This window comes from Aythya fuligula, chromosome 18 (genome assembly GCF_009819795.1).
Source record: "Aythya fuligula isolate bAytFul2 chromosome 18, bAytFul2.pri, whole genome shotgun sequence".
In the NCBI taxonomy this organism is placed as follows: Eukaryota; Metazoa; Chordata; class Aves; order Anseriformes; family Anatidae; genus Aythya; species Aythya fuligula.
Window position 1 is genome coordinate 7,472,978 of NC_045576.1, and position 19,473 is coordinate 7,492,450.

Sequence of the window (19,473 nt, forward strand, 5' to 3'; positions counted from 1 at the left end):
CTGCAGTCGGCCTGTCCTTCTGGATGCCCCATTTTCATCCATTTGTTGTTCTGCTTGAAATTCATTAGTGTTGCTGTTGTCTGTGTTCCCCTCTGTTCGCTCTACACCAGGATTGAAGAGATTTATTTACTGGGGGCTATTTTTAGCAGTGACACTGCAGTTAAGCCAATCAAGCCCAGCACTGATGGCTCTCACTGGGCGGCAGCTCCAAGGTGCAGCCAGCTGGAATGGGGTCAGCTGCATCGAGCAGCGCTTTCCGCAACACACCAGGCTCTGCTGGTGCTCTCGCCTGCTTGGGCTGCATCTGGGAAGCACCAGGTCTGAATGCTGCTTTTTGCTTCCATGTTGCTGCTCCCTTTGAGCTATTCTGCTGCGTGCATCGTCCCAGTGTGTTGTGCTACGTGTCACCCATCCAGGCTGCTGTGTCTGGGATCTGCCAGCCGAAATGCTCATGGGGTCAGCCCTGACCAGCTTTGCTCAGAGCCAGCACAGCAGGCACCTCCTGCTTAACCTGGCCAAGTTGGACCAGCCCTGCTCCACTGGCCTTCTGTGGCACACCAGATGACCCCATGCTTCCTTGCAGACTGATTTCTTCAGCTATTGCCTGCATCCCCTTTCAACTTGTGCTGTGGCTGCACTTGAAGCAAGGGGAATGCTTATAGCTGTCCCACTGGGGCCTCTTCCCAAGGCTTTTGTTTTAATATCATTTCTCTCCAGTCATAGGGGAGTTGATTCCTTTTTTAATAACCTCAGAACTTAACTATTGTGAAGGTCACTATACAGTGGTCTCAAGCAAAACTTATAAAGATACATAACTTTCAGTTTATGCACATTTTATTTCTTTATATCTCATCCCAGTTGAACTGGGTGCTTACAAAAAAAAGGCATTTTCATCCAGAAGCATCTATAAATCAATGTGGATGAAATAAGAGGAAAAAACTGAAGGAAGAATTGAATGTGGAGTTGCATTGGTGGCAACTGGTGGGCTCAGATCTCTAGCTCAGAGCTTTGAACCCTGGGAAAGGCTTGCTCTTTTTTGTTGTTGTTTAAAGAGTAGAATGGTGAAATAAATAAGTAGTAGAAAAAGTAAATAGCAGGCTCCAGCAAATCCACTTTTAGAGGATATTTCAGAGGCTTTGTGCAAATTGCCCTCTCTGTGCTCTGGCAGAGCTGATCTGGCTCTGAAGCAGTTATAGCGGAGCTCAACTGCAGACTTCCAAGGAACACCAGTCCTACAGATGAGCAGTGCTTCACCCCAACCCATGCACCAGCTTGCTTGGTTTTTTTCCAATCCTGCAAACCTTCCAGGACTCCCATTTGCTCAGGGAGAAATGCACCCCTGCTCACTGCAGAGCCATCATCATTCCATCAGCAGAGGCACAAACAGGTCCAGAAGGTTTCTCTTAAGAGCAGGGTGCATGGCACAAACAACACAGGCAGGGTGCGGTGGGGAGGGCTGGGCGGGGGGGACAGCAGGATGCTGACCCAGGAAAAACGCTGGCTAGCTGGAGTGAGACTTCACCGTGTAGAGCCTGGGGATGCGTGCAGACAGCATCCCGAGAGGCGTGACACTCCTGGCAAGGGTGCCAGCCACAGTGTTGAACCCTGGCGGTCTTTGGCTCAAGAATATCAAACAGTCAACACCTTCCTCATGCTCTGGATGCAGGCTGGGAGGAAGCAATGTGTGCTGGTATCGAGGACACTCACAGACTCCAATTTTCAGTGCGTGGGCTGCTGCAAGCAGCTCAGGGATGGGGCCCCAGGGGTCACAACAGACGCATAAATGCGAGGTCCCCTCGCTGTGCTTTGGGGCCTGGGTGCAGCCTTCGGGAGGCGCTTTGGAAACACGGCATGGTTTCTCTCTAAGGCACTGTTTTGAGAAGCTGCAGAGATGTGGAATCGTGGAAGCTTTTCTCTTGCTGTGCAGGAGGTGGTGCAGTAATCAAGTCCCAGCTTTTACATTCTGACAAGTCCGCCTAAAAGCTTGCTAAATTAAATGCTTACCATCGTGCATCTCCTGGCTGCAACATCCGATCGAAATCTGAACGCTGGCTATCAGTGTGGGAGGAGATAGAGAAAATTTACCTTCTGGTGGTCATTAAATAAAAGGGAGAAAAACAACAACAACTTTTGTGAGGATGGTACTAAGTTTTCAGAGCCTAGGCTTTATTTGGAGACTAATCTAGAAGAATTAAACTACTTCAAAATCCCCCTAAACATAATCTGAAATAAGTGTACTCTCACGTATCTCTGCTAACATGTGAACTACATATAACTTATTACTTCGGTACTAACTTTTTGTAGTGCAATGTGATTGAATTTTAAAACCATGAACCCTTCTGCCTTTCAAAGATACTTGAGCTTCTGAGTCATTAAGGAGGGATTTTCAAACAACTTTCAGATTTTCCCACCTAGAAGCTGAAACCAAGTCCCAGCTCCATTCATCATTGCGTTGGAGGGGAACTGCATACTGGAAAGCCTTAGCTTGTCTTGAAAAAACAGTTTTGGTCTAAACTATGCTCAAAAGCCAAATTTGTTTGGCTTCAGATGTGAGTGTGATGGGTGACGAATGAAGCATGAGGTTTGTACAAATGTGCATCCTCTTGTTGCAGGCTCCCCTCTTCTCTGCTAAACATCCCTCCTGCAGTGCCAGATCTGGGCTTGTTTCTCCCTGATACGAATGTCTTAATGGCTAAATGGGGCCGGGAGGGCAGACTGGGGGGATGCAGATGATATTGGCCTTAAAACAAGCGGCGTGCGTCGAGGTCTGCGGCAGCCGGATGGCCCCGTGACATATTTCTTACAGCTTAGACGTGCCGGATCGGATTCCCACTGACACGTAAAGCCCTTTTCCACAGCTCTGGCAGCACTAAGACTGAGACATCCTAATCCCTTTCTAAAACCCTCCTGTGCTGTAATGCTGACCAAAACCTTGGAGTTCTGCATGGAAGCAGTGAGCGTGCTGATGGAGGGTCTGGGTGCTTGTTGGCATCATCTCCTGCCTTTCCTGTCTGCCTTCCTGGTATCCTACACCTGGTACGCTGCTGTTTGGAGGAGGGATGCTCTCTCCAGCTTGCTTTTCCATGGAAACAAGCAGGCAATGTGTGGCAGCTGCACGCGTGTCCCTGCTCCCTCACCAGCTTCAGAAATGCAAACCTTGAAGGTGCAGAAAGCTCTTGCTGGTTTTGTGGCTGGGCAGCCTGACACCACTCGCAGGCATGGGACAGCCACGCTGCCAGCTTGGCCAGTTTTTGGCGAGCAGGGCATAGGGAAAAGAAGTTAGTGCTGCCTGGGCTGGAGAAGCTGTGGTGGCAGCAGACCTGGCAGGTGGGGACAGGGCTGTGGCTGGGCATCACCTGCGGCAGTGTGAGATGTGTCCTGGGGCTGCTGATGGGGAAGTGGGCAATAAAAGCTTTTAATTCATGTTCAAGGGCCCTTTATAGCCCAGGGGCAGGGCACAATGTTCTTGTTGAAATCAGAATCAGACACTGAGAAAAGTTACCTTGCAGATGATTCTCTCCCTGTTTTATCTCTGTACTCATTTACTAGTGAATGGCTTGGTTTTATTCAGCCCACAGCTACAGTGACTTGATATGGGGCCCAAACCCACCTTTAGGGGGGAGCGTTTGCAAAATGCCCTTAGAGGAAGCCCAGTTTGGTGCCTGCCTGTCAAGGAAAGGTAGAGACCCTGAGCAAAGGGGATGTTTTGCTGTCAATATAGCATTCAAATTTAGCTTCTGCCACTGTAGGCAACGTGGCATTAAAAGAAGGAGCTTAAGTTATTAAACTGAGCTGCTTTAATCATCCAGTTCGGGGAAATCCATTGCTACAGGAGACCTGAGGATTAATGTATTTTTACCGCAAAGCCAATACATCTATTCTGATCAGTTAGCGCTCGCTCACTCGTGCATATGAAACTTCGCTGTCCGGGTTTGCACTCCATAGCATGGGATCAAATGGAGTTTTATTTGGAGATTGACCCTGTTACCTTGAATCTCATCATTCTGGTAGCTAGCTATGTTATTTTGCTCCTGGTTTTCCTGATCTCCTGCGTGCTCTATGACTGCAGGGGGAAGGATCCCAGCAAGGAATATGCTCCCGAAGTCCCTGCGAACAGCCAGCCTCCCATCCGGCTGGTGGTGATGCAGCAGGGCTCCCCAGGCACCCGCTGGGCGAAGGGGCTCGTCTCTGCCTACGAGAACGCCCCCGACCTGCCAGGGAAAAGGACTACTGTTGTGTGAAGGGACCTGCCCTGCGCTCCAGCTCCTGCCGATCAGCCTGCCTCGTCTGCTATGTTTACTCTCCGTTTGCAGAAGGATAACCCGTTCACAAGGTAAGTCGAGATGCCGATTTATTTGCTACGGTGCCACTGTCAAGGGGGTTGTTTTGTGTTCGGCTGTATCCTGTGCTGATACAGGCTTGCGCTGCTGCCTGTCATCCATAACGAGACTAATTTCCATTTATGCTGGTGCTGCCTCACAGCCTGCTGGTAGCTGGAGGCAGTGATGCGTTACCTGCTCCGGCACTGGAGAAGGGCCTTTGGTGTAGCTGCGGGTCATGTTTGGTGTCATTATTTTTGCAGGAATAGTGTTGTGCAAAGCATCCCGGCCCCGATGGGCTGAGCTGCACTGCCCTGCAGCCTCTGCACATCTTCCAAGTGCAAATGACCTTGGCAGGCTGTTCATCTCTCCAGTGAGAAAATAAATGCTCAAGGATTTCAAAAGGTTAGAGATAGTGCCTTTCTGATAGCAGCCAGCTGCTGCTCCCATCAGAATTCAATACTTCCAGTGCTGTTGTCAGCTCCCCGAGGGCAGCGCCAGCCTGTCCCAGCACTCAGCCCCGTGCGCAGCACACATCAGCCCCTTGCCACAGTGAGACCCACAAGAATGTAACAGGACATAAAATACTTCCTGACAAAGCCTGGTACAATGCCTCCTTCCCCAAGGAAAGTGTGAACCGGGGTAGATTTACCAGTAATGCCATAGGAATCAGTCACTGCCGCCATCCTCCCCACTGAAACAGGCCCTGCAGTGATGCGGCCACATCCCAGCTCTCCGTGTATGTTTCCATGCATCCCTCTCACCTCCAAGCCTTCCTCTGGCTGTGCCCCTCTTCAGCTGGGTGTCTCTGGACCACAAGAAGGCTGGTGTTGTACCACCAGTAAATCTGCATTGGCTTCTGTTGTTCTTCCCATAATTTAGGAGCTACAAGCTAAGGGCCTTTGGCCAACTAATTTCTTCTACATCTTGCTGCTTTTCTCCCTCTTGGCCCTGAAGTTACTGTCTCCCACAAGAAAGAGAAATGTTTTCTTTGTCCTGGAGGTGAAGCACAAAGGGGCAGACAACAGGGATGCTGAGCTTGGAGCCACTGGAGTGGCTGCAGCGCTGTGCGGATACTCCGAGCTGCCTCAGAGCCAGCTGGGTCCTGCTGCACCTCTGGCCCAGGCTGCAACCCCACTGGGGTGCTGGGCAGCTGCTGGCCCCGTTGGTCCCTGCTGCACTCTGCTACTGATGGCCAAGCTACCTTTTTTTACATATATATGTTTGTGTGTGTGTCTGTACATACATGTATATATATACAGATAGATATAACACTAATTTGGATAGAGAAAATTCATGATGTAAGCTGGTTTGTTCTACCCAAGTGCAGAAGACTGAAATCTGTTCTCTGAAATCCTAATGCAGGGTTTCAGAACCCTAATGTTATGTTACTGCATCCCCTGGGGCAGATGGCTGGAGTTATTGGGTATGGCACTTCTTAACTGGCGGATCCTAACAAAAGATTATTAAGAGAAAAATAGCACCAGACCCACACAGTGGCAGTTCTCTCTCCTGTACGCTGTTTTACGTCATCTCTGTGCGAAGTACCTGCCGAGTTCTGTAGAAAGCTTTAGTAAGCATTGGGTCAGATTTATTACCAGCCTACGTCAGGCGTAGTGGATGACTCACTGGGTGCAGCGGTCCTGACACCTTCTAGACAGGCATTTTAAATGCCTCCAGAAATAAACTGCAGCAAATTCAAACCACGACTGAGCAAAGCTGTCAGCTGGATTGTACGGTTTGTGCTCCAGCTGGGCAGCAACCTGTGCTGCATCCCCGGCCATGCTGATTTACACGTCAGGCTGCAGAGCACCCTGGTGATGCAGAAGAAATCCTGAGATAGAGTAGTTTTGTATTCTACTGAATTAAAAAAGAAACAGGCAGAATGCTTTGTTTGTTTGTTTGTTTGTTTGTTTATGGTGGTGTTTGGTTGTTTTTTGGGGGGAGGAAGAAGGGGTATCAAAACCTGATCTCATCCTCAAGAGTTTAGTTTTCAAGCTGCCCTTTGCACCTCTGTGGCTCAGAGGTGCACCTCATTTTGGAAGGAAGGTGAGACCTGGGGACTGGAGTAAAAACCACAACATGGTGAAACAGCTGATAAATTGCGTTGGTGGCATGGTCCTCTGCCACATATCGTACTGAAATAACTACACTGAATGCGTTGTTTTGTTTATTTAGCACTGAAAAAGTTTGGTTTAATTAACTGCAGGTTCTGGTGCTTTTGGCAGAGCTTGGCAGTGACTGAGCTCCTGGTATGTTACGGTCTGTGGCACCCAGGCAGGCCAGCGTTACCACTCCTTGGGCTCTCCTGCCTGCCTTATCTTTAGCTCGTAAGCTCTTTTACACTTTTGCATGTTAGTACATCATCTAGCATGCAAGGAGCCTCCTCAGCAATAAGGGGTCCTTGCTGTTAGGGACGAGAAATAATAATCTTTCCTGAGAAGAGTTGGAGGGAACAAAACAAATCAAAAATATCAGTGTTATCACAGTCATTTTCTTTATTGACATGAGTTGTATAAAATGCCACAATGCCAGCAGAAAGGTCTACAGTTCTCTGTCAAAGGTCATGGAAATAGTGCGATGGTACCACAACCCAGCCGCTGTACTTCTGACACGATGCCTGAGTGAGCAGTTACGCATACAGAGATAGAGACCTGCAAAGCTACATTAATAAATACTTCAGAGAGCAGAAATTCTCCAGATGCATAATTTTCTCAGCAAATATTTTGTGTATATCAACCAAAAATTCCTGACTCCTTGAATATCAGTGGCAAATCTGTTGATTTTGGTGTGGTTGTTTTCTTGCTAAAGCTGTAGATAGGAAGCCCGGCTGCGATGCCGCAGGCAGTGCCTGGGGCGCTGTGAGCAGGGGAGCAGTTTTGAGGAAGACAGCGCTTAGCTCTAAGAAAACTTATCGGCTGTGATAGAGCTGGTGGACTCTGCCCTGAAACGTGGAGCTAGAAGCAGCAGATGACCTTTTCCTCCCGATAGGACTTCTGAACAGCAGGCAAAATCCCCTTCCAGAAGATGAGGGACTAAAGTGCAACTGGACTTTGCCTACCCAGTGGGGAATAAATGGGTTTCTGAAAGTTTTGCCTGTACTAGAACAGTATTGCTGTACTTAAAGCAGTGAGAGAACCCTTGGACGTGTATAGAGAATCACAAATAACCAAGTTGCCGTGAATGGTGTTAGTTCTTTATGGAGGTCTCTGCTACGGCTGGGGCAGGATTAGTGCCTGCAGATGGGCATTTACCAGGCTGAGCTCACAGGAAAATGCCCTTGAAGCTGCTGTCCCTTGAGTGCTTGTGGTCCTGTGCCATGGGTGTGGGCAGCTGTGCAGTGCAGCCATTTGCCTTAAAGTGTGCTGGACTGAGGGCACATCCCTTGCTGGGATTCACTTGGTTTAAAAAATATCCTGAGAACAGGCCTTGCTGATGGACCTGCCATGTAGCCCTCTGCACATGCTCCGTATCTGGCATTTCCAGTGCCATTCTTCTAATTGTGGATTCGTGCCTCACTTCATCATAACTGTGCCCCTGTGGGCATGTGTTTTGCCTAGAGGATTAGGAAATGTTGTAAGTCCTGGGTATCTAGCATAGAAATACTGTTTTGAACTAGAGTGCTATTTGCACATGAGTAAGATGGCGATAAAGATGGTGCTAGCACTTATTCAGAAGCAGTATGAGTTGGGGAGCACTGAATGAATCGAGAATGATTTAGGAAACCAGCTCTGTTTCCAGCTCTGCCCTTGGCTTGTGGGGCATCCCTGGCAGCTCATGTTCCTCTTGTGCTTCTGCTTTGTTCCACATGAATTCTCTCTGCCCTCTGCAATGAGATTTCTCCTCAGATGTTTGTGGGGTTCACTATGGGGTCACTATAGAGTTGGCATGCAGGGGCTGCACTTGAATTTCACCCCGTGAACCATCCCCAGTAGTTTCAAACAAGACAAAACATACCCCAATCATGGAGAGCAGAGAAGTCGGTGAGGGAGCTGCTGTAAATCTGGGAAAATGTGGCCATAGGACCTTCAGGGCTCTTGTTTCGAGTGAGCTGTGGTCACGGCAGGGCTCAGACAGGCTGCAGTTCTGTGGTTTGAAGGGAACTGAGTGCTGGTGGGAGGATTTATTGCTGTTCTGCAGGAGGCAGGAATTCAGTCTGGCTCTTTTTCAATTGGCATTAGTGCCCTTTTAAAGTTATATATTACTGCTTCTGTAAAGCCTTTATTAAAGGGTTTCATAGAAGTAACAGGAAAGAAAAGAACAGATTTCTAGATTTCTCCAACATTAATTCAAGTCAAATGTATCATTAAATTTATTGCTTAAATAAAATATAGAGTTTGTGTGAGACTGTTCCACTGTAAATATACTGTCTAAGCCTTTGGTGTTTTTTTTAAATCCCTAATAAGCCACTACATATGAATAGGGGATTAGCCCAGACAGACTAACCCACGTTCACAAGGGAGAACTGCTTCCCATGCAGTGAGGTTTTTAGAATTTGGAAAGGGATAGATTTTCCCTCATTTTTTATTAGCATGTTGTTATTGTGATGCAAATGCTCATCCTCTGATGGTGCTAAGTATAGAAGCCCAGTAACACATCCAGGAACAAACCCCTTGGCTGCAAGAAGAGATTAAGAATGGGTTTTGCTGCCCAGACCCACCTCCCCTGCGATATCAGCTATTCAGCTGGTGTAGTGCTGGTGCTGGGACGGGAGCACCAAGAGGTAGAAGATTTGATAGTGGGTGTTTAATGAGAAGCGCTGTCCTCCCAGCCAGGAGCCAATACTGCTTCAGGTGCAGGGCAGCCCTATAGCCCAGCATGCCATCTTCTAGGTGTGTTAGAAACTACATCTCATAGCTACCTGTGTACTTTCTGCAAGGCAAAGCACTAGCTTGTGGCTCCTGCTCCAGCCCAAGTGTTCGGCTCTCCTAGGTGCCCAGTTTCCTGTGCTGTGTCTGTCCTGTTTTGTATGGCCTGGGCCTTGCAAGCACATGCAGGCATGTCTCTGATGTACCTTGAGGACTTCTGCAGCCTGAACCCCAAATAACTGCTTTTTGGTGCCAGATGAAGTGACAGCCGGAGCCAGGGTGAGGATGTGCACGTGAGGAAGCTGTGAGAGGGTGTCTGGTGTCTGCAGGCAGCTGCTGCCCAGGAGGCACTCCATCACTCCCCAGTGCTGGGGTGATGGAAAGCTAAATGAGTCGTTTACAAATCACCCTGATATTTGCAGTCAAAAGCTATCTAGCTTAACAAGAGAAAACCATCCCAGAAATACAAAAAAAAAGGAAAACCAGACCTGCTGCCATCCCTAGCTGCCTACCCCAGCTCCTATTTTTGCCTTCTCGCTCGCTGCTCCTGAGGCCTGCTGGTCTCCTTGGAGATGCTGCTGCTTGGCTCCTCTCTCAAAATGGCAGTGCTTGGTGTTCACCCCTCCACGAGGCCCTTCCACCTCACCATGCCAGGCAGGGTGACAGTTTGGGAGGCCTGTGGCTGTCACGAGGCATCCAAACCCAGCACCATGTCCCTCACCGCGGGCTAAGGCTGGGTTACTGCTACGGGTGCCCTGTGTGGGCAGCGAAACTGTGCCTGAGTTCCTCCATCTGCTAATGGCAGTAATCATTGTTACACAGTTGGGGTATCGGGTTGGTTTAATTAATATTTATGGAAGAACATGAGCTCCTTTCATGGGTGGTGCTATCGAGATACTGTTAATTATGAATTATTAATCTACTCTGATTAGACATGGGCCTGTTCCAGAGCACACAGCAGACTTGGACATATTGCTGAAGCACCACATTTCATGCTCTTTCAATATTTAAATGCTTTGGGCCCACAGTATAGCTCTTCATTACCCTAAAAATACACTGAGCTTAGCTGTTCTTGACTTCAGCATGAGCAAAGAACCCAGGCTTAGCATCCACCTCTACTTGTCTCAATGATGTTGACTAAACCATTGATATTTTCATACAATTTCATTAGGTAATATTTTTATGTCCTTTTCTTATCCCAACCACACCACTTTGAAATAAAATAGATGTAAAAATTCAGGCCAGTCTGGGTCTACACCTCTCAAGACAGGGAGGGGAGGCAGGAGGCTGGCACCCCTTCCACGCCTGCCTTCAGGTGACACCACAGAGGCCCCAAGGCTCCAGGGAGTTGCCTCGAGTTTATTGCTGGAAACTGGGCACTCATAGATCAAGGCCAATACACACAGAAGAGGTGGATCGAATAAAGTAGCAGCTCGTGATGTAAAGTCTGTGCAGGCCATGTTCATTGGGTTTGCCTCTTACTCTCCCCAGCTGACAAAAAGACACTACCTGATGAGAGAATATTAATAGTGATAGGAGTGCAATATTTATTACACGTGATTTCTTTCCCTTTCTCTGCATGTTCTTCCCCTTTCAGGAGCATACTAAGCAGATTTTTGCCACAAGTCTTGTATTTTTCTCTTCCTCTTCCAAAAGAAGGGGAAGCCCTGGCTTGCTGGAGGCTGAGGGCTCTTCCCTTAGCACAGAGAATGGATGACTCTGGATTTCAGCTCGTTGCCTGCACGGGGCAGTGTGGTGATGTGGTTTGCTATCTTCAGGGCTCGTGGCAAGATTTCCACTGAATCACTTCTCATCAGCCACCAGCAGCTCTGCAGTTCCTGGCCCTCTAGGCAAAGCACACAGGTAGCAGCAGCAGAGCAGATGTGAACCCAGAGCTGCTGAAGGGAAAGCAAAGCTTTTTTTTTTTTTTTTTTTTTTATCAAAATGGGTATTTATCATTTCTCAGGGCATTAGGTTTCAGGGTGGTTTAATAATGGGTGGGTGGTTTTATTACTAGCAAAAACTCCAAGTCAGGTGTCATTGTACCAGGAAAAAGCAATTTGACAATAAGCCTTATTTTCCTTGCTAAAACAGTGTATGCTAACCTGGCAAAGAACTGCTTTAATTAATTGAGGCTCTGTTTACAGTTGATGCAGAGAGGCAGCTTGTAGGGACATGCCATCAAGTATTTTCCAGTGCAGACAAGGCTCTCTAAAAGCTGCATTTTTATTTATATACCTCTGCAGAATTGAAAATTGGGGCAGTGCTTGTAAAGCCAAGAGCTTTGTCCCTGGGGTACTGAATAGAAGGCAAATCTCTGGCATCAGGAGGCTTCGTGTTTGTTTTGGGAAGGAGAGCTGGCTGGGCTCCCAACGCTAACTCTGAACATCTGAGGAAGAGGTTGGCTGGGAAGAATCGCGTTGTGACGCAGATGGGGAAAGCCAGGAAATTCAAAGCCGGGGCAGAGGCTCCTACCTTAACTCATTCTGGCATGGAGAAAATAACTGTGAAGTGTTAACACCACGTCCCTGGGCTGGGTAGTTACAAAACACTCTGGTGGTTGCACTCCTTGGCAGGACAGGGGTTTTACCAACTTGTTGTGGTAGGGGTCAGGGAGCTGCTAGGGCAAGGGGGAACTTGCAGCCATCACCAGGGAGAATGTGGCTTGGCATCATCCAGCCTACTTGTTTTTGTGACCATCTGGGCAAGGTTATTGGGTCTAGGAGGACACGTGCTCCTCTTCTGCTGATATCTTTATAGTGTTGGAGGGACGAAGGTTCCCTTTCCTTTCTCTCCAGCTGATTTTGTCTCACCAGCTTTGCGACATGGCAGATCCCCAGGGTTCCCTCTGCTTGGGATTTTGTGTTCTCAGCATTACAAAAGTCCAGCTGCTCTGTGGGGTAGCAGATAAACTGTCACTAGGAGGATGTAAGATAATACTGTGGGCTGCTTAACGGGAAATGGCTCTGCAGCTGGACTCACCACTCTTCCCCTTTTGCAGAAGGAAAATGCTTTTCCCACTTCATCTGCTGAAGGTGAATGCCTGGTTTTCATCCTAAATGTCGGCCTGCAGTGGTAGGGAGCACCCCCCAGATCCCCAGAACAGTGCATTGCATCTGGACGAACAGGCAAATGTGTCTGCAGCAAGAGGGCAAAAGCAAGCTGCAGCATCAGAGGGAATGAAGCACACCCGCTGAAGCTTCCCCTGAAAGTTACAGCGCGTGTGCTGCAGGGGTAAGGGGTAGAGCTTCACAGCACGGTCATGTCATACGATCTTGGTTTCCTGTTTTGCTGAAGTAGAACAGCTGGTAGGGAGCAGGCGTGCTGTGCCGTGGGCCTGTTGCACTGTCTGTGCTGGGGAGCGCATGGGGTAACCTGGAGCAAAGCATGAAAACTGGAGAGCCCAGATCGCTGCCATCTTTTAGAGCAGAAGTGAGGGCGTGCTCACTGAAGGGAAAAGGTGAAGGAAAATGATGAAAGGCCAGGCTGTGCCCTCCATGCGCTTCTCTGTTGATACACTCCACAAAGTCTTGCTCTTACCTGGTCAAGGCCAGGTCCAGCTTTGCTGTTCGGAGCTACCCAGCTGGTGACGTGGGCATGGGGTGGTTTCCTGGGCACCACATCCTGCTCAGCCCTTGAGCGCATCATCTTGCACCTGGCAAAATTTGGCATTCACTGTTTCGGCACCACCCTGCCGGATTAGCTCTGCTCCTGCAGGGCACCACCTTCCCTGCCTGAGCAGATAAAGCTCCATCGGCCAGATCATGCCCAGCTCAGGCTCACAGAATAACCCGCCAGAAGGTAACGAGGGCTCAGCTAAGCTCTGAGTTCAAAGGGACACTTTGGGGTTAAAACCAGTGTGCCTGACGGTGACCCCACTGGGGGCAGGCAGTGCCCGGGACAGAGCAGGGTGAGGTGGCCGCATGTCACCAGCGGGTCCGTAGGCACAGTAGGCTCACTGCTTCCCCGTGCCACCCTATTGCACCCCTGCACTATCAGCTTTCCTGTTTACAATGCAGGCTGCCCAGCAGCACTGCACCCCGTCACAGTGGGGTGACCGCAGCGGGTACAGGGGGAAGCAAAGCAGAAGGTCCTGGCCTTCAAAGAGAAGGCAGAAAGTACTGGGATGTTTGCCATGGATTTAAAAATATGAAACAATTGTAATGTGTGTCTCCTAGTTAAAGGTATTATAGAGGGAAAAGCAACTTTGCCAGATCCTTTGGCTGTTGTACACGTTGATGTATAATGCATGCACACACCTACACGCTCGGAGACGTGTGCCTTTGTGCACATAATTACAGGTTGTTGTACAGAGATCGCAGGTGTTTCTATTTTCACCTGGTATTATGGTATCTCGACTTTAACTCAGAAGTCACCCCAGCTTGATTCTCATCCTTCCCTGCCCCTCGAATCGCTCTCTTCCTTCTCCCAAAAGTTCATGCCACAGTGCAGGTGCTCTGACAGTCAGCTGCATAAAGCAGTCATCCTCCTGAGCATCATCTTCCCAAAAACTGAGTTCTGGGATCCAGGCACAGCCCCCACGTGTGCTTTGTGTCTCCCCACAGACCACCAGGATGTGTTTGGAGTGCACACGGAGCGGGAGAGAAGGACTGAGCCTGTGGGGCCACACAGTGACCATGGGGCTGGCACCAGGACGTGATGGGGCTGCTGGAGGAGCTGCCTGAGGGCTTCTGCCATATGCACCCTAGTTCCAGGTCCAGCACTTCTTTGTGGTTTTCACACTCCATGTTGCTCTTTGTACACCATGACCACTAATTGCTCCAGCTAATGAACTGTTAAAAGACAGGACAGCTGTGCTGAGAGGTGCAGGCAGCAGCCTGGGAGGCAGCCCCTCCCTTTGCTTTCCCTTAAGGGCCTCAAGCCATGGCTTTTCCTACTCGCTAGGTACAAAGTTGGGCCAGGCAGCAATTTCAAAGTGCAGATAGGATGAAGGAAATCAAATATTTGTTTCCATTGGAATTTGTCTAATCTGACTGCCTTCCTCTGATGCCTGTCAGGAAGTACAAAGCCCTAGGAGACAAGCAGCAGCTCTGGGCTTACAGCTGAGCACCCTCGAGAGGCCGAGCACACCCCTCAGCAGAGATTGAACTGGGTTCCCTGGGCTTCCTTGCATTACTGTAGGCTTGGTGCAACAACAAAAACAGCTGCTTTGCTTGTTTTAGAGACTTTAGTACTTGGCAAAGTGCCTCATTCTCTGGGTGGTTTTGTGGATCCTGTGGATGAAAGTCCCTGACATGGAGGGGACGCGCAACGCTGCGGGCACAGCAGTGCTGGCTGCCCTCACCCGGGCAGGGTCAGCTGCTGTCACCAGAGCCGTGCCTTTGCCAAGTTGAGGTCTCATTTCTGGTAGGCCTGTACAGTGACCTGTGCATCGCAGAAGGCAGGCCTGTACACAAGCAGCAAACCATCAGGTCATTTCTTTCACTGCCTTTTGCATGTAAGGCAGTAGCTGTCCTACTTGCTGTCAGTAGCACAGTAATTTAGCATTTGACGGCAGGTTAATTAAAACTCCGCTGCTGTTCTTGCTGGGATCTGAGATCTGACATTACAATGCAGTCCTTCCTTGACCTTTCCCTCTTGGCCCCTCTTGGAAATTAGAGCGTCTTCGTTTTAATGAGCTCAGAGGCTTGGGGAGTTGCAAGAAAAAAATAGTCAGCTTCAGAAATACCTACCCTCCTCTTGTGAGTATGTCAGGGCATGTTTTTAGATACAGCTCTCTTACCTGAACGGGCTTGTGCTCTCCTGATTTTGTGCCTTCTCCAGCTGAGCTGTTTCTTGGCCCCAGCCTCAGGTTTATGATGCAAGGCCATGTTTACTTTGCGAGAGGTATGTTGCAACATATAGCCCAGGTTTTCAACTGGTGTAAACCACCCCAAGCTTTGCTCCCATCCTTGTCACTCCTGCAGCCAAATCTAGATGGCAAACCACGGGCCACCTTTCAGTGCACATACACTTACACCTTTGCAAGGCTTCCAGGAGCTAACATGCTCATACAACCAAAGTGGAAGAAAACACACAAATGGCAGTAAGAACACCACAGGGTCAGGAGATGCTGATTTCAGTGCTTTCCTCTTTCCCTGCATGAACCACGGGATGAACCACGGTTGCTGCGGGGTCAGACCCGGCACACAGAAGTGCTGCCAGTCTGCAGTCCTTCAGAAACTGAAGTCAGTGCCAAGAGGGACAGTGAGATGGAGGGATGACTCCTTTTCACTCGTTTCCATCCCCTCAATGTGTCCAGTGCGAGTCAGCTGAAGGCAGCCCATGACTTGCACAGGGCTTTCCCTCCTCACCCCACGCTCCTGACCCAGCCGCCCCATGCTGCTGCCTGCCTGTGAAGCTAGAAATAACCTCTGAGCTTTAAATCAGGCTCCTGCTGTGTCGTGGGCTTCAGTGAGCACAAAGTGTCGAGGCAGTGCTGGAAGTGGCCGGCAGACAGCAGCTCCGGGTACCGGAGGCTCCACGGAGTAAGGTAGGTTTGGGCTCTGCTGCGTGCGGGTGTTCTGGTCCTGCAGGTGATGTGGGCATGGCCCCGTGGCTTAGAAAGTGCTGCTTCAACTGGAGTTTGTACAGGTTTGGATGTTGTGTAAATACTAGTCTTTTGTAGTAACACACACACACACGCGCTATCTTGTGTACACATTTATTTAGTAGCAAGGCAGAGAGCTTGGAAGAGAACCATGTTTGCAAAGGGCTGTAAAGGCAAACGTTTCCTTCTCATGTTGATGTTGTGCAGCACATGATAGAAGCAGATACATAACTGAAAATCTGTAGGAAAGGTAATTTATTCTATCAACGTCAAATACAGATACAAAACAGTCTTGCTCTGTATGTATATTTGCAGATTTTATTATCAAAAATAGATGGTGAAGTGAACAAAATATAAATCATAGAGAACACAGCTAAACTGTACAGAAATATGGGAGAAGTGTCAGTAAACCTTTCCCTGCTGCTGCTTCAGTGCCTTTATGCAGGTGACGAGCACCCCCAAACCAGGGCAGGACAGTTCAGCTGCCAGGAGAGCCAAGGAGGGGAGAACAGAAATTGTTATGAAAGCAGGGTAACAACTGGATGGAGCAGAAGTTTGCAGACGTGGATGTTGTTGTATGTAGGGATGTGTATGCGTATGTAAGGATTCCCTTAGGTCCCTAAATCATGACAGGAGTCTCAGTGCTGCTGCACCAGGCTGGGATTTCTCTGCACAAAGCAGGATCTGCCATTAGCCAAGGTCTTCTCAGCTCTGGCATTGCCACACTGGTGGTAGCTCCCATTTGATAATGGAAGAGACAAGCTTCAAACTTGGCCTGCAGAGCAGCACGGGACAGCACTCGCTCCTTTGATGCTGCCTGAAGTCCCAGCACCACAAAGCGATTGCAGTTTCCTTGGCCATGTCAAAAACCAGCCTGCTGCAGCTGAAAGGTTCTGACGGTGGCCTCTCTGGGAAGCTGGTACTGTTTGTTAAAGCAGGATGGTTAATGGGTACCTGCTCTGCCAATGCAAAATGAGGGAAGCAGCTGTTTCACAGTCAGGTAGCTCAGCACGGTCATCCCTGAGCAGGAATACTGTTACGCTCACCTAGCTGTGGCGCAGTAAAATTATGCACGCCTCGTCTCCCCAGGGATTTTACAGCCAGGGAGCCGAGGCACATTAATTACCCAGCCGTCAAAACAAGCCCTGCTCCGAGCTGAGGACAAAGCCTTGGGAGCGGCAGTCACCGGGCTGTGTAAGGTCAGGGCTGGGCTGAGCTGGCAGCGCTCCCCGGGCAGACTCAGCACAGGCTGTCCCCACCACCCTGCCCATTTCTGGCAAGAAAAGGGACAGTTTCATCCCCTCATCGGTGTGAGCATTGGAGGAGGGACGGACATCCTCCCATTGCCCCCTCCAAGCTGGGAACTCTCTGCAGCAGCAGATATCAGGATGCATTCCCGAGGGCTGACATGTCCTGGAGGATGCTAAGGTCAGGCGCTCTAACGGGCTGCCCAGGGAAGTGGTGGTGTCCCCATCCCTGCAGGTATCTGAGACGTGTGAGACACAGCTCTAAGGGACATGGCTAGGTGATGGGACTCAGGTTGATGGTTGGCCTTGATGATCTTGAACGTCTTTTCCCACCCAGATGATTCCATGAGTTTAAGGCTGCAGTGTCCATAGGCAGAGCTGGTGTTCTCATAACGCTGCTTTCCATCCCTCCTCCATCAAATCCCAGCTGCAGGCAGTAAATGGTGACAGACCAAACAGACACCCTGAACAGCTCGGTTGAGTTTTTTACTTTTTCAGCTTACAGGAAAAGCAGGATATGGGACACCGAGCAGCAGAGCTGATCAGTCAGAGTGAAGGTGCACTGGGTCACAGCTCTTGAGAGCGACAGCCCCTGGAGCCGAGCAGCAGGGCCGGCTCGTTCCTGCCATGCCACAGCCAGCGCAGAGTGCACGGCTGCTTTTGGGGTCAGGCACACTTATCACCTGCAGCAAAGTTCAGTGGAGAGGCAGCTTTTGGCAGCTTGTTATTGTCGGGGGGAGGGGATTTGTGAGGGCTGTCATACAAATATTTGTTCTCTGCTCCTTAGCAGCAAAGGGATGCCTACAAACAACATCTCCATTTAAGGTCCCTCTCTCTTGTTACAAAAATCTCGATCCAATTTATTTTTTTTTCTGTTACAGACCTCTGGCTCTCTTCTGTAGGTTGTGTAACGTGCAGCTCAGCTACTGCTGCGTAGCACGGGGTAGAGTCAACAGTCTAAAGGGCACCTTTAGATCCCAGCCACGAATACAATCGTGTTTGTACCTAGTTATCACAAGCATCCATCTGCACGCCAGGATCAAGCCGTGAGCATCCAAGCAACAGCACAGCCAGTGCCTGAGTTAGATTAGTATGGCTCTGCGAACGACCCAGGATGGGATCAGATTGTCAGGAGGGCTTTTGGTGAGACCTCCCAGTTTGGATAAAAGCTTAGGCCACGAACTGAGAAGTAAAGAGCAAATGAAATGTCAAACAGCTGCTCCCAAAGTGAACAGTTTGCCCGGTGTGTCATTTTTCCTGCAGGAGAAATACAGTTTGATTTTGGCATTAAACATTGTGCCATAACAGACGTATACAGAAACACTAAGAGTGACTTTGATTCTGATACTACCTAATGTTAAGGCCTTTGATATTGCAGCTTGGGCATGATTCCTTTGTGCTGTAGGTGGAGGGATTCTGTGTTTAGAAATATTCATTTTTAAGCCACCCTTTGTGTGGAGGAGCACAGGTCTCTGCTGGAGCCTGGAAGAAAGCTTCAACACAAATAACACTTGGAACAAGCTGTCTTGGTTGATTTCAAAACCAAAGCCATTTAACCTCAATTTCATTTGGTGACTTCACACCAGACTTACACCATCACTGTAATTTGATATTGATATTTTTGAAGTTTAAGTCCAGGGACATTTCTGGCAGTTGTTTTTAGTAAGTTCCCCATTAATATCTATTTTACAGGAGACAGAATTGAGCACTTATTTAATTATGGAAATGGCTGCATGATATCATAAAATCTCAAGTGCAAAGGAAACATTCTTTTAACATTTCATTCATAACCTGAATATTTAAAAGTATCACTCATCTTTCAACAGCAATCTATTGATGACTAAAAGCTGCACGAACAGCTATTACACTGCACAGCCTAAGGTGCATTTGTTTTAACCTCCTACTTTGCAAGTGTGTCCACAGAGCCATAGAGCATCCCTCAGTCTGGACAGGTCAGTGAAACTGCCCAGAATTTGGCTTTAAATCTGCAGACCTTAAGGGTCTGCTCCCTTAAATTCTGGAAGAAGAGGAGAGGGATCAGTTGTGCTGAGGCATGTCTCCCCAAAGGAGATTCCTTGAAGCACTCTAAAGATCTTCAAATGATTAAAGTTAGTTCAAACGTATCCCAGTTAGCTTTACTGGCAACATATTGGAATTGGGGTTTTCACTGAAAAATTGCAATATGGCACCAGAACTGAAAATACCAGATTTGAAAATTCAGCTAAAAACTTTTTTCCTTTTCACTGAGACCTCTGCAGAGGTTTTTCCTGTGCCAAGCGTGCTGAGAGTTTCACAGCTTTCTGACTATAATGTAGACCGATATTTAAGTAAAAAAACATTATAAGATTGCAGTGAAATTACAAAGAATCAGTAGCAGTTCGGCAACCAACACTCCTTTTAAGTGTGAGGCTGTTTGCAGTGCGTCACGCACGGCTGATAACAGCAGAGCAGGGCCAGCCGAGGGCACTGCCAGCTGCCACCGCGGTTAGCTGGGACGCTCCGTGGGCAGCCATGCGCCTTTCCCGGGCTCACTCTCACACCGGTGCTCT

At 48.9% G+C, this 19,473-nt stretch overlaps 1 protein-coding gene across 1 annotated transcript in view; it reads left to right on the forward strand.

Moving 5' to 3' along the window:
• Positions 1–4,119: 4,119 nt before the first annotated feature.
• MMD (monocyte to macrophage differentiation associated) overlaps positions 4,120–19,473 on the forward strand; it is a 42,858-nt gene continuing 27,504 nt past the window's right edge. The window contains exon 1 of the mRNA XM_032199716.1: positions 4,120–4,333. Coding sequence (XP_032055607.1) covers positions 4,293–4,333 — 41 coding nt within the window. The 5' untranslated portion in view covers positions 4,120–4,292. The remainder of the gene's footprint in view (positions 4,334–19,473) is intronic.